Genomic DNA, 15,096 nt, shown 5'->3' on the forward strand with positions numbered 1-15,096 from the left:
GAAGAGAATGTTGTGTATATGGTTGGACATTCAAGGACCAATACATTATAAGCTTCTGAAACCTAATGAAAAGCTAAATTTGGAGAAATACTGTAAGCAAATGGATGATTTAAGTAAAGAAATAAGAGAAAAGAGGCCAGCAATGTTCAATAGAAAGCACATCATACCGTATTTTGATAATGCCAGACGACATGTTTTTTTGGCGACTCGTCAGAAAATCGCAGACCTAGGCTGGGAAATTCTGTCATATCCACCATGCTCCCCAGACCTTGCACCCTTCGATTATCACTTGTTTTTCCCGTTGCAAATTTTTTTTCCGGTAGACCTAATATATTTGAAGGCAAACAAATTGCTTTATACTATAGATTAGAATAGATTACTATATTATATAAACCTCACAGTGTATCTGAAACTAATGAAGCCTTCTGTTAAGTCTTCTATAAGACATTAGTTTTACTGCAGAAAAATGTATATAATTTTATTTATATTTTTAATCGAGTTTTGTAAATCTTGCATTTATTATTATTTACTATGTTATTAATATAGCTTCGACTATTTCTAATAATATTATTTAATATTATTTATATGTTATATTATAGAATGTCAAAAATTGTTAACTATGTTTAAATAAGTTTTTTTGTTCAAAAGTTATAAATAAAGAAAATGATATTTGACACAACAACCCTTTATTATTTTTTTGCATTAATGGTTATACAAAACTATAATTGATTATATAGCGCATTATAATCTATTAATGAATAAATATTTATAAGAATTAGAAATTAAATTATTTATCATCTTAAAGAATTTTTACGCGCGCGTGAATAAATCCACAAATATATCCTTCTTATAATAAATTAAAAACGTTATTATCCTAACTAGTAATTGAAGTAATTGAATAAAAAAAAAAATTCGAATTTCAAATTTTGTTTTAATTATAAGTGAGTAAAAAAATTTGTGAGATATTAACAAATGAATGATACTAATATAATATATTTTACTGTCTAATTGAAAGCGCGCCATGACAATTTGTGATTGGTTGCTTACTTATTCACAATGATCACATGACTTAAAATTGTTCTTTATAATTATTTAGAATATTTTTAAACATCTATATATATATATATATATTTTGTTACTTTTTACAATCTTTCAATAGGTACTTGCTATAAAATTAAATAGTATATATTCTTTCTTACATAAAAATGAATATGTGAGAACTATATAAGATTCCCAACTATATAAGATATGAACCATGTTTGTAAATTGGCGGGTGAATCATAATAAACGTAATAAAGAAAGTTGTCCGGTGCATCACATTATGTTAAATGCATTCATATTTATAAACGAATTACGTATCTTGACATATAATAATATATACTTATTAATATTAATTAAAATAGACAAATCGATTATTATTTAGCATATGATCGCGATATAAAAAACAAAGTTATATTTATATATTATAAATACTAACATTTCTTATAAACAATAAATACATTGAATTTGATGTTTACAATTTATTAGAAATTTATCAAGTGCAAATATGGATAGTGACAATGATTCTGATGGAATTAATATTTTAAATGATCTTTTATCGGAAAACGATAAAGAAGAAAATGAATCTACGAAAACCAAAACTATTACAGAGTTAGAATATAATTTTTTGGATTCTGTATCTAACGATACATCCATTGACAAAATAAATAATAAGTGTGATATTAATAACCAGAAGGTAAATAATATTGGAAATATTAACGAAATTATTGGTGATAATATTGATTCTTCGGACGACGAAGATAAACGTTATTTTGAAAAACAAAAGTATTCCGAGTATGGACGTGATATAAAACATTTATTAAAAAATAATGAAATAAAGAAGAAAGAAAATTTTACTACGTATGAAAAAGATAGTAGATCACTTTCTGTTAAAAATATTACGTTAAATAATGGTATTACTAAATCATCATCCATTCAAAATAATGTTTATAGCGATCCTTTTTTTGGAATAAGAGTTATTAGTCCACTTATTTCTTCTAAACAAATGAAGGAACAAATGAATGGTAAATTAGCTATAACTATCTCTAAAATAAAAACATCTATATCATCAGGTATGCTGACTAATGATTGGGTGATAGCTGGTGTATTAATTAGCAAATCACCTACTAAAACTTCACAAAAAGGCTCATCATATTGTATATGGAAAATTAGTGATTTATCTGAAAACATGACTACAGTTGCTCTTTTTCTATTTAGTTCTGCTTATAAAACATTTTGGAAAACTACTCTTGGTACTGTCATTGGAATTTTAAATCCAAATATACTTGAATCTAAGGATAACTTTGATCAGGCAACGTTGAGTATCGATACTCCACAAAAGATTATGATTATTGGGAAATCTAAAGATTTGGGTAAATGCAAGGCAAATAAGAAAAATGGAGAACCGTGTACAGCTATTGTAAATACTAACCGATGTGAATACTGTGTTTATCATGTCAAACAAGAATATAAAAAATGTTCTAACAGAGCAGATTTAGGATCTAACAATAATGTTCGTGGATTTTCATCTGATTTTTTAAAAAATAAATCCCAAAATAATACTTCACAGATTTTTAATAATAATGGTATGCAACCATTTGTTCCGATACTTGCAAAAGAAAGTGACAAATTGCGAATGCATGATCAAAAACGTTTAGCTCTATTATCTGAAAAGCAATGTGATAAATCAAAATTTATTGGAAAAAGCAAAGAAATTAAAAAGGGAAGCATTTCTGTAGAATTGCAATGTAATCAAACGATAAAAGACCATAATCGAATAAATAAATTGAAAGTTTGGAATAGTAATAAACAATTAAAGATGGAATCAATATCTCCATCTTCGCAATCTACAAGCACCACAAATAAAAGTTTAATTACTACAGAAAGTAAAGAAAAGAAAACAAATATAGGAATTTCTTCATTATCAACTCCACGTTTAGGCACAGGTTGCTATAACGGTACGATAGATTTTTCTCAACCAATAACAAAAAGACATATTGATAATGCGAAAAAAAATGCTATTAAATGGGTTCAACAAAATGGAAAAATTAAACCCAAAGATCCAAATAAAATAAATTTGACGAAGGAAGAAAAAAAGGGTGTCAAACGTGCAAGAGAAATTGATGAACAAATAGAAGAAAAACAAGAATCAAAAAAGTCTAAATCCTTACCAAATAATTTTAAAGAATTAATGGAAGCTAAATCTAACCATATAGATCTCATAGAAAAATCATACGAAAAAGAAAAAGAAAAATATTTTAATAAATTAGAAATGACAGAAAAAATGGAAGAAAAGATGTTATCAACCTTTAAAGTAGAGTGTAAAGCTGTGAGATGTTTAATATGTAAATATACTGCATTTTCAGGTTCAGAATTATGTAAAAAACAAAAACATCCACTTCGTGTAATAGATGCTATTAAGCGATTCTTTAAATGTTCAGATTGTGGTAACAGAACTGTTAGTCTTGAAAAATTACCTCTGTTTAGTTGTACTAAATGTAATGGTTCAAATTGGTTACAAGCTGCAATGATGGATGAAAGAAAAACTGATATTATTAGAGAAAGTTTATCTGTGCGTGGTGGTGAAGAAAAATTCTTAGGATGATAATTTCAATCCAAAACATATTAACAGATATAAACTTTGAACATTTGCAAAATTTGTCAACAAATGCACAGAAATGTTATTTTTTATATTTTTATAATATTTATGCAACTATGCAAGTCTATTTTGTATTTAAAAATGCTAAATATTATGATATAAATGTATTAATTTAATTAAAAATTTTGTTTTAATTTCTCCTCTGTTACTAAATTTGTAGAAAATAATTACATTCAAATAAATTTATCATTAGATTAAAAACAAATAATGCAGTAAACTGATATAGTATATCGTAATATACATTATTATATTCGTGCATTTAATTAAATCTTTTGTTAGATACACATATTATGTCAATTTAAGAATCATTACGATCAACTTCAATTGACTATTACCACACTCGATCACTAACGTATAGGGAATATTATATAACAATTATTTATTATACTTCATTAATTTAAATATTCATATATATATATATATATAAATAGAAATATTTTAATTTGAAAAAATTACTTGTTAAACATATGACAAAGTATTTATAATATTATGCACGCAAAAATTTTGGACAAAAACATGACTTTTTTATTGATCTTATACCAATCTATATTGTGCTTTTTCTATGATTATATTTTGTTTGAGAAAAGTATCAGTGTAGTTTTAAGGTTATGCCGCTTAATTTTAACGCGTGTATTTATGTCGTTTGTAGTTAATGAAAAAAAATGGATGAAACATTTAATACACCGCCATCAGTTAAATTAAATTTATCTGGTCAAATCTATTGTGTAGAATTTTCTCCTTATGAATGGTCCCAGCAATTAATTTGTATTGGTTTAAAAGAAGAAATCATAGTTGGTACAATCAAATTTCAGGTATCTTAATATCAAATAAATTATTTTTATGTATTAAACGTTGTATTACAATTTCTTGGAATTATTTTCTAACTTTTTAAAATTAATAATTCTAAATATATTCTAGATTTTATTATATGTATAAACAAATTATTAAATTTTATAGGAGGAAGATGATACTGTGGAAGACATAGTTTATAACTTAATAAGAACATTTCATCATGACACTAGACCAAATGCTATTGCATGGAGTCCAGAAACAACTTTAAGTGTCGTTCCTAAAATTCTTACTTTTTGTGTCGCTGGTACAGATTTTAGAATACGACTGTACAATAGTAATTTAAATGATATTAATACATATGAGGTACATTTTCCTAAAAAACTTAATAATAATAATATATATATATAATTAAATTATATAAAATAAATTATATTCATTTAAGATTTTAGAAGGGCACATAGATTATATAAATTCAATTTCTTATGAACCTGAGGGTGAATTATTAGCATCAACATCTGATGATCATACTTGTAAACTTTGGGCTATTAAAGAAGATCAAAAATGTGTTTCAACATTTCATTTAACATCACCTGGGATGAGTGTATGCTGGCATAGCGAAGAATCTGGAAAGTTGTTAGTTGCAGAAAAAAATGGATTAATTCATATGTACAATGTTAGAAATCAGCAAGCAATTATTTCACTTGATGCAGGGGTACTTCCTTTATCCTCTGCAGATTGGGGTTCTAATCCACTGAAAGTTGTATCTTTAGCAGCTGGAGAATTACTTTTATGGGATGTATCTAGACCCAGGTAAAGAAGATTTTATTTATGTAATCGATCATCTCTTGATTATATTATTATAAATAATATTATAAACATATTTATTTTAGTCGACCATTGGAATCTGGAACACTTTATATCGAAGGTGGTCTTTTAATCAAATTTTTTCCTGCTTACGAACACATTGTAGCAAGTATTGGAAGACCTGATAATCAGTTAAAAGTTAGTAACTTTAAGATAAAGCAAGTTATATTACATGGAAAAGTTAAAATTGTAGGAGGTTTATCTTGGCATTATAAATATCCATACGTTTGTGCAGGCAGTGATAGAGAACTTCATTTTTGGAAAATAAAAATTCACTAAGTTGAATGTGTTGAAGTGTTATTTTTATATTTATATGAAGTCATATTATTATGTATTTTTTTAGATAAGAAATATAGAAATAAATAAATGCATAAAATTTATTTAAAAAAAACTTTTCCTGTTATATTTTCTATATACATGGTTTAAAATCTATTTTCCTTTTTGTCTCTTTCTTTCTCTTCTTTTTATATTTTTTTTTTTTTTTTAATATTATTAATACTTATTATGAAATAGCATTTGTCCATATCTTATCAAGTTTCATTGAAAACGTAGATATAAAAGTTTCAGTGAAAAATTTATCTATTAAATCATTAGCTTTACTAAATGCTAAAATAGGACTTGGGGAATTTATACGTTCGCTAATAAATTGTCTCTTTTCGTTTTTAATGCTATCAAGCTTTTTCACTAAAACCGTTCCATCTTCAATAACTGAACTTTCATCAAATTTCTGCGTTTTACCTACAATAATAATACAAAATAAATTAAATTGTAAAATATACATTAAGTAATGTCAAAAATACTTTATCATATCAATTATACCTAAAGTGTTAAGTATTTGAGTCTCTAATTTTGAGATTTCATTAGTAACAGACCAAAATCTCACTGTTTGTTTTTCAATAATATCTTCAAGTACATTTTCTATTAATTGTATTATTTTAATACTTTGATCATTTATAGATACGTTACTATCTTCGTCAACAATCCAATTCAGAAGTCCAACGCACAAATAAGCACGTAAGCTTTTGGATAGGGAACATTTTCGTTCATAAATGCTATTATCTTCTATAGGACTTGTATTATCTAAATATACAAGTACTTTAATAAAAGGACTTCCATGATTACGATGCAGTATCTCAAATTTAGAAATAATACTGTATACATTAATCAAATGAGTTAATCGTTTTTCCATTGAATCACAAATTATTGCCATTGCTAACTGGCTACTAGCATTTATCCACAACTGAAATAGAGAATAAATTCATATTTATTTGACTATAAAAATCAAAATTATTCCATTACTATACTTACTGTTGCTTGATTATCTATTACTTGATTAAAGTTGTATTGATAAAGGTCATTATAATAATCTTTATACTCTTCGTAATAATCTTTGCAAATTTGTAATATACCATCTTCAAGTTCACCCTTTATCCAAGCATAAATTGTATTTTCTTTTATATCTTTGTTAATTATCTTTTGCAATACTACAAACACTTTGACTAGCACCTCTAAATACTGTAAAATTATAATGCGTGTTATATATTACAATTATTAAACATCAATAAAATGCATTCTTCTACCTTAATTTGTGGAAACCTCTGGATTATATTTTCTGCAATACATATATCTGACTTTTTTAAAGCTTCCATTAAGGCTTGTTCTACTAATGATTTGCTTAAAACATATTCATCAGATAACAATGCTAATTTAGAAGCTAATATTAAACTGTCAACATCTTTTCTACGTGCTAATAAAGAAGCTGCTTCCGAGTAAGCTCCAAGTTTTACATAACTGAAATTAATAATAGTATATAATTATTGTGTACAATAAAGTAACAAATTCGTTTAACTTACCAATGTGCTGCACCTTCAAAATTGCCTTTTCCACATTCAAATTTTGCCCAATTTTCTAATATTTTTTTTATTATTTCGTCATTAGGATCCAACTGAGATCTAGCAAGACAATAAGCTTCTTTGTACATTTGTGCATTTTGGAAAACATCTATAGCTTCGTAAATCTTATGAATACAAAGTAGAAATGATACTGCTTTAGTTGGATTTGATTCAAGTATTAATTGATTTGCATATGCTTCACACATTTCACGCCATGTCCTAAAATATATAAGAATAAATCATTTTAATATAAAAACTAGATTTAATAAATCTTTAATTAAAAGTCGATATTTGTTTTTAATCGAATAAATAAAAACAACTAACATCATTGAAAGACTTGGCGAAAGTGAAACTAAAGTATCATTAAGACGTTTCTCTTTAACAGCAATTTCCAAATTTTCTTTAAGATTACTACACCACATATTCATCTCTGTAACCTCAATGTGATTACCTTGAGTAGTAAGTTTAGATTCTGAAAAGAATGATAAAAAATATTACTATATATTTTAATAGTTTATTTATTATATATACTCACTTTCAATATTAAAGATCTCAGAAAGATTTGCGTCTTCACTAAATAAAGAAGGTAGTGTAGTTTCTTCTTTTAGTTGATATTCTGAACTAAAAAAATTGTCTTCATCTTTAATAAGAGATTTAATGGATTTAAGGATAGCTAATTTATTGTTCATTATTTTTGAGTGAATTGGAAAATAAGATTTTTTTTCTTCAATTTTCTTTTGTACCTCTTTTGTAATAGCCGTTGATATCTCTACAATATATGAAATATGTTATAATTATTTTATAATTTTATATTACTATAAGCTTCATTCAATACCTGTTTTAATTTTTACTAATTCTAAAGGTTTCTTTTCTGTAGTTATTTCCGAAGTATTTATATTTTCAACATTACAATTATTTGATCCTTTGTTACTATCTTCGTTTAATTTTTGTTTATTCTTTACTGATGTGTTCTTTTTTAAAATAGACTTTCGTTCAGGCATTATGACTGACTGAGATGATATTCTCCATAAACGTAATGTTAAATCTGCTGATCCTGTTAATATTACATCTGGATCTATGGGACTCCACATACAAGAATAAATAAATCCTTGATGGTCTACAAATGTTGCTATCACTTCTTGTTTTTCAACATTCCATACCTGATATAATAATATAAAATATAATATAAAATACAAAGCTCTTTATATATAATTATTATTTGTAAGCAAACCTAAGAAATAAAGGTAATGTATAAAATTACCTGTGCTCTGCAATCAAAACTACATGAAACTAAATATCCACTTAAATGTGGATTCCATGCACAACTAGTAATTTTCTTGTTATGACCATTTAATGTAGTATATACTTTGCCAATAATTCTTGAAGATATTTTATTATCATTTACTTTATTAATTGATTCTGTCAATAGATTTATCCCATCTATTTTCTCAAAAAGATCTGATAGATCAAGTATAGTTATGATAGAATCATCATGAGTTACAGCCATATAATTTCTAAAAGGAGAGAATGTTAAATCTGTTGTAGTACTATCAGGATGCCATTTCAAACCAAATACTAATGCATTCACAGTACTAATTGAATGACCACATTCTTCAAAATTGCGATTATAAAATTGAATTGTCCTAAAACAAAATAAAGAAAGTAATATTAATAAATATTAGAAGTGCATAAATCTTTTTACTTTTAGTTTTTGAAACATTTACCCATTTTGAAATCCTACAGCTAAACACGAAAAATCTGGATTCCATGAAAATTCGGTGCATTTTTTCTTAATTAAGACTGTTGGTACTATAAACAATAATAAAGATCAATATTACTGCAAAAAAATAAAATATATCACAATTATTTTTTTACCTTGGCTTGGATTGTCTGGTGTATAATATATAAGGTCGCTTTCTCCACAAGAATATAAAGTATAATTATTTTCTCTTCCAAGATATGGTCCCCATTGTAATGTATATACAATTGTTTTGTAATATTGCCTGTATAGAATTGGGGGTTTATTACCATTTGTATCAAATACACCAATACGACCTTCCGAAGTTCCAAAAGCTATAAGGTTTTCTTTTGTTGGATGCCATGCAATCTAAGTAGTATGTGTTTACTATATTATTATATAATATTTTTAGAAGAATTAAATATGATCATATAATAGGATGTATGAAAAAAAACTTACAGATCTTATACTGCCTTTTATTTTCTGCCATAATGTAGTAATATCAAGAGAAGTTTTATGTTGTTCGGATAAATTCCAAATGCGTAACATTGCATCGCCTACACCAAATGCAATTAGTGAAGTTTCTAAAGGACAAGAAGTTAAACAATAGACATATCCACCTTGACTAATAATATCATACTCTATTTCATTACAGTCTTCTTTTATATTACAACAAACAATTTTGCGATCTTGGGATGATGTCCATACTGTAATTCTAAATAATTATACATACAAATTTATTTTTACTATCAGATCAATTTATAATCATATTTAAAAATTATTCATTTAACTTACTTATTATTTATTTCCGAACTATCATTAATAGTTTTATTAACATTTGGTTCTTTACAAATAAAAAATACTGATCTATTGTGACGAGAATGAACCAATTTAGGTTTATTTTTAAGTAATGATTTTAAATCCCAAGCAAGAAGTTCTCCCCAAAATGAACTAGTAAGTAAAAGTGTCGATACTGCCCAACAAACACTAGTCCAATTATTAACAGAGTATTTATTCAACTTATTTCGACTGTGACGAGCCTCAAGTGATGAATTTGGTAGAGTAATCTCCAATTCATATCTACCATCTCCACCAGCTCTCCATAAAAATATAGATTTATCTTTTCCACCAGAAGCCAAGAGACAATCTTTATTCTTTTCATTGGTTAGAATATTATATTCTACAGGACACCAAGATAAACTACATATTTCTGTATCATGACCTCTTAGTTTATATCGTATAGAGCCTATTCCTCGTGTATCGACTATATAAACTAATCCAGCTTTAGAACCTACGGCTACAAGATTACAATTATGTGGACATGCAGATAGGCAAGTTGCTGTCATTTTTCCTAGTGGGATTGGACTACAAGCATTGCAAGGTATATTCCAAGATATTAGTAAACCATCATTACTAATGCAATATATTATATTAGGATCTTTGATGCACCAATCAACTCCTATAACAGTTTGTTTTTTCTAAAAAATTAAAAAGGTGTATAAGTTGATTAATAATTAAAGTTTTAAATACAAACAGTAAGATATATACATTTGGATATGAGTATGTCATTATTGCCGAGTTATTATCTAAATTCCATATCTTCACTGTATGTTCATCACCACCAGATACTAATAGATTTTTGTTATTCTTTCCATAATCAGGTGAAAAAGCTAATGCATTGATTCTTTCTTTATGAGCATCTTTAATAATAGAATAATTTAATATCTTGCTATCTTGTTGACGCCTTGTAATTACAATAAAATTGCTAGCTCCCCATGCAATAGTACCATTTTTGGAACATGCACAAATATTATTTAAGTACCAATTTGGAGAAGGTGGTAAAGTTAAGTCATTCATTTTATTTTATCTTTATAATCTGAAATTGGATTAAAATGTCATCAATTATTTAACTTAATATTTCATAATCTACTTACACACACACATTGTTACTTTATAAATATTATATATTATACTTTATATTTTAAATGTATTATGTAATGAATTATTTAAATATCAAATTATGATTATTCATAGTAAAAAGAATTATAATTAAAATTTTTTTCTTTGTTTCTTAAATTTTTTTTTCATATATTCTTGTGAAAAAAAAACTAGTATTTTAAATTAACGAAATTTTGAGGTTAGTCGGCTTTTCCTCTATAATATAAACTGTTACTATTTAATTACCATTTATGCCGTTATTAAATGATAAAAATTATTAATAATTTTTTAAATACATACCTGCTATAATAAACAAATCAAGTAGAATTAAGTATTTTAATATCTTTTGTGTTATTTATGTACTGGATGATGTGCTTAGATCATTCGTATAAGGTAGTTCCCTAACGACTGCGTAAATATTCAAATCTTAACACATTTAACATTTAAATGATGAAAAAAAGAAGATGAAATTGTATAATAATGTTTTGATTATTAGAAGAAATTTATTTGAAAATAAAAGTATAAAAAATAATCGACTGTTATATTAACTAAGATTATAAAAATGTCAAACGTAGAATAAACATAGAAGTATAAAAAATTGATTTTAATTTATATATGTATATATTGTACTTTATATTATTCTTTATATATCTGTAGTATCTTTTCTTTTTATATAAAACCAAGTTTAATCAATACAATTTTATAATATACTTGTTAATTGTTAAAGAATATCAATGAGATCATATTTAATATTTGAAACGAATAAACAGAGAGAGATAAAAAATACGATTTTCGCGCCATTAGACTTTTTTTTATTATTTCATTGTTCATATTGAAACACAAAGAAATTGTATATATTGTATATTATTATTGTTGTATAATATATTATTTAAACACAATTTATTTTTAATAAATTTAAATATGACTATAAAAATAAAATATAAATTTTTATCGAAGTTATCAAATAAGTTTCTCTTATTAGATCCAATTAATAATTAAAGTAAAGTTAATTTTTCGATACTGCGCATGAGAGCTTGGTTGATGATAATATATAAATTATGCTATTAGATATACGTATATATTATACAGAAAGAGAACGTCTATTTGGTGACATAAATGTATTATAATAGAAGCTAAATCTGTAAATACTTGTTTACATTTATGCCGGTATAATTTTATGTATTACTTTTTAATGATTGTTAAAAACTATACAATAAATGTATATTATTTATATCTTTAAACAATTTATTATGTTAGATTCATAATCAGTTTGGATTGAAACAAGTGTGACATTTAATAAGTTACTGGGATTTAAGATGAAGACGATATATCTTTTCATTATTTGCACTCTTATCTTTGAGGTTAAAACTTTGGTGTTTATTCCAAAAATTCAAATGATTGAAAAGTTTAGGACATTGACTCATCGTGTTTTAAATAATGAATCATATAATCCATACGTCGATCTTAATACAGTAAGTAGAAATATCTTTTTATTTTTCTTTAATATAAATTTGATTAATGAACAACAAAATATAAATTTTCCTATTCGTGATTGGAGCAATTTATCTGGTTAATATTTAAATGTATTATTTTTTGTCTTTCCTTGTATATATATTTTTAATACATATAATTTATATTTCTAGAAAATGAATGTATAACATATAAATAATTTATCAGTAGATAACAAAGGTAACATTTTATCATTAGGATAAAAATATAATTTGAATCATATTTCAACATTTTTTTATTTTTACATTTATTCTTTAAAAAAGAAATTTTGTAATAAGTATATAGATGTCGCTTTTCAAATTTAAATCTTGTTATCTAAATTGAATTTGTACTTTTGTATATAAATTTTACATTTATTTAATTGTACTGTATAATATAAAATTGTATAGTTTAACATTGCAAAATTTTACATTGTTTTATTAATTAATTGTTACCATGCCTATGTATTATATTTTGTAATAAAATCATTTATTATTGATTTTTTCAGCCAGAAATTATACAAAAAGAAGGATATCCTTCTGAAGCACATACAATATCTACTGAAGATGGATATCTTTTGACACTTCATCGAATATCAGGAAAATTTAAATCACATCCTATATTATTGCAACATGGTTTGTTAGCAAGTTCCACTGATTGGGTACTCACTGGTCCAAGAAAAAGTCTTGGTACGTTAACAATTTTTATTTAAAAATTATTTTCTATTTGTACTCAATAAAGTTAACATTTTTCACCGAGTTCTTTTTATTTACATCTCATATCTTTTTACTTTATTTTTTAGCTTTTATATTAGCCGATTATGGATATGATGTGTGGCTTGGTAATTTTCGTGGTAACACTTATTCAAGAGCTCATAAAAATTTGTCAACGAATGATGCAAAGTTTTGGGATTTCAGGTATTTTTATAAAAACAATATTTTTCAGTTATAGTTTTTTTTTTAATAATATATTTCATATTAGTTGGCACGAAATGGGTATATACGATTTACCAGCGATGATATCATATATTACAAATCTAAAAAAAAGCAATTTGACTTATATTGGTCATTCTATGGGAACAACAGCATTTTATGTAATGTCCACCTTGAGATCTGATATTGCTAGCAGGGTTCAAATGATGTTTAGTCTTGCTCCAGTTGCTTACATGGAACATATAAAAAGTCCTCTACGTTTGTTAGCTCCTTTCGCACATGATTTAAAAGTAACTTGCTCTATCTTTTTAATACTAGAAATTTAATTAAAATTTTTGTATATTTTATGAACAGAAATATTTTTTGTTTTCAATTGTAGTCGATTATACATATTTTAGGCAAAGATGAATTTCTCCCCCACAATAAGTTAATAGAGTATTTTGCCAAATATGGTTGTGATATTGACAATTTGGAACATGAAATATGCAGCAATATATTATTTGCCTTTTCTGGATTTGATAAATCTCAATTTAACTATGTATGTTGAATGATGAATTATGTACATTGAACTTTATGTACTTTAATTAAAACACATTTATGTATTTTTGTATTGCATTTTAGTCATTAATACCAGTAATTTTTGGACATGTACCAGCTGGTGCTTCGGTTAAAACAGTAGTACATTACGCACAAGAAATACAATCTGGAAAGTTTCAGCAATTTGATTACGGGCTGGAGCAAAATTTAAAAATTTATAATAGCGTGGAGCCACCCAATTATGATACATCTAAAATTTCAGTACCAATAATATTATATTATGCCAACAACGATTGGTGTGCAAGTGTTAAGGTATGTAATACCTAATAACACAATAAATACCTATACATACACACTTATGTCTATTTTCTTTTTATCCTTAGGATGTTCAGCGGTTATCAAGTGAATTAAATAATGTCATCGATCTATACAAGATACCATATACACAATTTAATCATGTGGACTTTTTGTGGGCTATAGAAGCCCCGAAATTAGTTTATAGTAAAATACTACGTGCAATGAAAGGTAGTTAGAGCATAAAGATAGAATAGAAAAAATATTGTACATATTCATAGATACGCAAAAGATTGATGATTATATTTTAATTTATCTAATATTCACTATACAAATCTGATATGTATTAATAATAATACTACAATACCACGATCTGTAAAATATTCTGACGAAAATCCGGAGTCAAAAATTGGACGAATATATATTATAGAATTTGAAATATTTATATTTAATTTTTAGTATATAAACATGTATGTGCCTTCAGAAATGCATTTAAATATATATTCTAAAAAGTAGAAGAAAATCAAAATGAGTAGATAATAAATCCACCGATGATGACCTGTAACAAAAAAAAAACTATATTAATCATACAATCAAGCGATACAATAGCCTAACATACAAATTGTCCAGTTTGCAGAGATGCACTTTTCAACTTAATTTTTTTTTTATTTTTATTAAATTTCTATTTACCGTTGTAATGAAATTAGATTTAAACGCGTGATTTTACATTTACATAAAATATATAAAAATAAAGAAATAGGAAAAGTACAAATATTAAGTTACTACAAAAAATAATATCTATTAATTATTATGAAATACTTTTAAGCTGCATTATATAAAAAAAAAAATTGGAAATTTAATAAAATACGATAAAAATGAAAAATTTTAAAGACGAAACAAGAAAAAAGAAATAACTGTAATATT

At 25.4% G+C, this 15,096-nt stretch overlaps 4 protein-coding genes across 4 annotated transcripts; 3 read left to right on the plus strand and 1 right to left on the minus strand.

Annotated features, from left to right (window-relative positions):
* Nucleotides 1-1,546: 1,546 nt before the first annotated feature.
* On the plus strand, nucleotides 1,547-4,017 carry LOC106792563 (protein MCM10 homolog). Its single transcript, XM_014759031.1, has one exon. The coding sequence runs from the start codon at nucleotides 1,547-1,549 to the stop codon at nucleotides 3,641-3,643; it is 2,097 nt and encodes a 698-aa protein (XP_014614517.1). The 3' UTR covers nucleotides 3,644-4,017.
* A 244-nt stretch (nucleotides 4,018-4,261) lies between these two features.
* LOC106792565 (nucleoporin Nup37) lies at nucleotides 4,262-5,738 on the plus strand. Its single transcript, XM_014759034.1, has 4 exons — nucleotides 4,262-4,509; nucleotides 4,655-4,852; nucleotides 4,932-5,299; nucleotides 5,380-5,738. Exons 1-4 carry the CDS (start codon nucleotides 4,360-4,362, stop codon nucleotides 5,630-5,632), a joined length of 969 nt encoding a protein of 322 aa, XP_014614520.1. The 5' UTR covers nucleotides 4,262-4,359; the 3' UTR covers nucleotides 5,633-5,738.
* Nucleotides 5,739-5,840: 102 nt separating this feature from the next.
* Nucleotides 5,841-11,388, minus strand: LOC106792562 (gem-associated protein 5). The gene is made up of 15 exons (XM_014759030.1): nucleotides 11,222-11,388; nucleotides 10,532-10,859; nucleotides 9,779-10,461; nucleotides 9,443-9,698; nucleotides 9,121-9,352; nucleotides 8,970-9,054; nucleotides 8,507-8,888; nucleotides 8,081-8,405; nucleotides 7,781-8,014; nucleotides 7,570-7,717; nucleotides 7,207-7,464; nucleotides 6,934-7,144; nucleotides 6,662-6,868; nucleotides 6,173-6,593; nucleotides 5,841-6,091 (listed from the first exon to the last, which is right to left on the minus strand). The coding sequence occupies exons 2-15, from the start codon at nucleotides 10,838-10,840 to the stop codon at nucleotides 5,856-5,858; spliced, it is 3,987 nt and encodes a 1,328-aa protein (XP_014614516.1). The 5' UTR covers nucleotides 10,841-10,859; nucleotides 11,222-11,388; the 3' UTR covers nucleotides 5,841-5,855.
* A 530-nt stretch (nucleotides 11,389-11,918) lies between these two features.
* LOC106792568 (lipase 3-like) lies at nucleotides 11,919-14,704 on the plus strand. The gene is made up of 8 exons (XM_014759038.1): nucleotides 11,919-12,088; nucleotides 12,179-12,393; nucleotides 12,918-13,098; nucleotides 13,212-13,326; nucleotides 13,391-13,631; nucleotides 13,721-13,879; nucleotides 13,963-14,190; nucleotides 14,262-14,704. Exons 2-8 carry the CDS (start codon nucleotides 12,238-12,240, stop codon nucleotides 14,409-14,411), a joined length of 1,230 nt encoding a protein of 409 aa, XP_014614524.1. The 5' UTR covers nucleotides 11,919-12,088; nucleotides 12,179-12,237; the 3' UTR covers nucleotides 14,412-14,704.
* Nucleotides 14,705-15,096: the final 392 nt, after the last annotated feature.

Source organism: Polistes canadensis, unplaced genomic scaffold (assembly GCF_001313835.1).
Source record: "Polistes canadensis isolate GaletaPanama2010 unplaced genomic scaffold, ASM131383v1 scaffold_475, whole genome shotgun sequence".
NCBI classification, from domain to species: Eukaryota; Metazoa; Arthropoda; class Insecta; order Hymenoptera; family Vespidae; genus Polistes; species Polistes canadensis.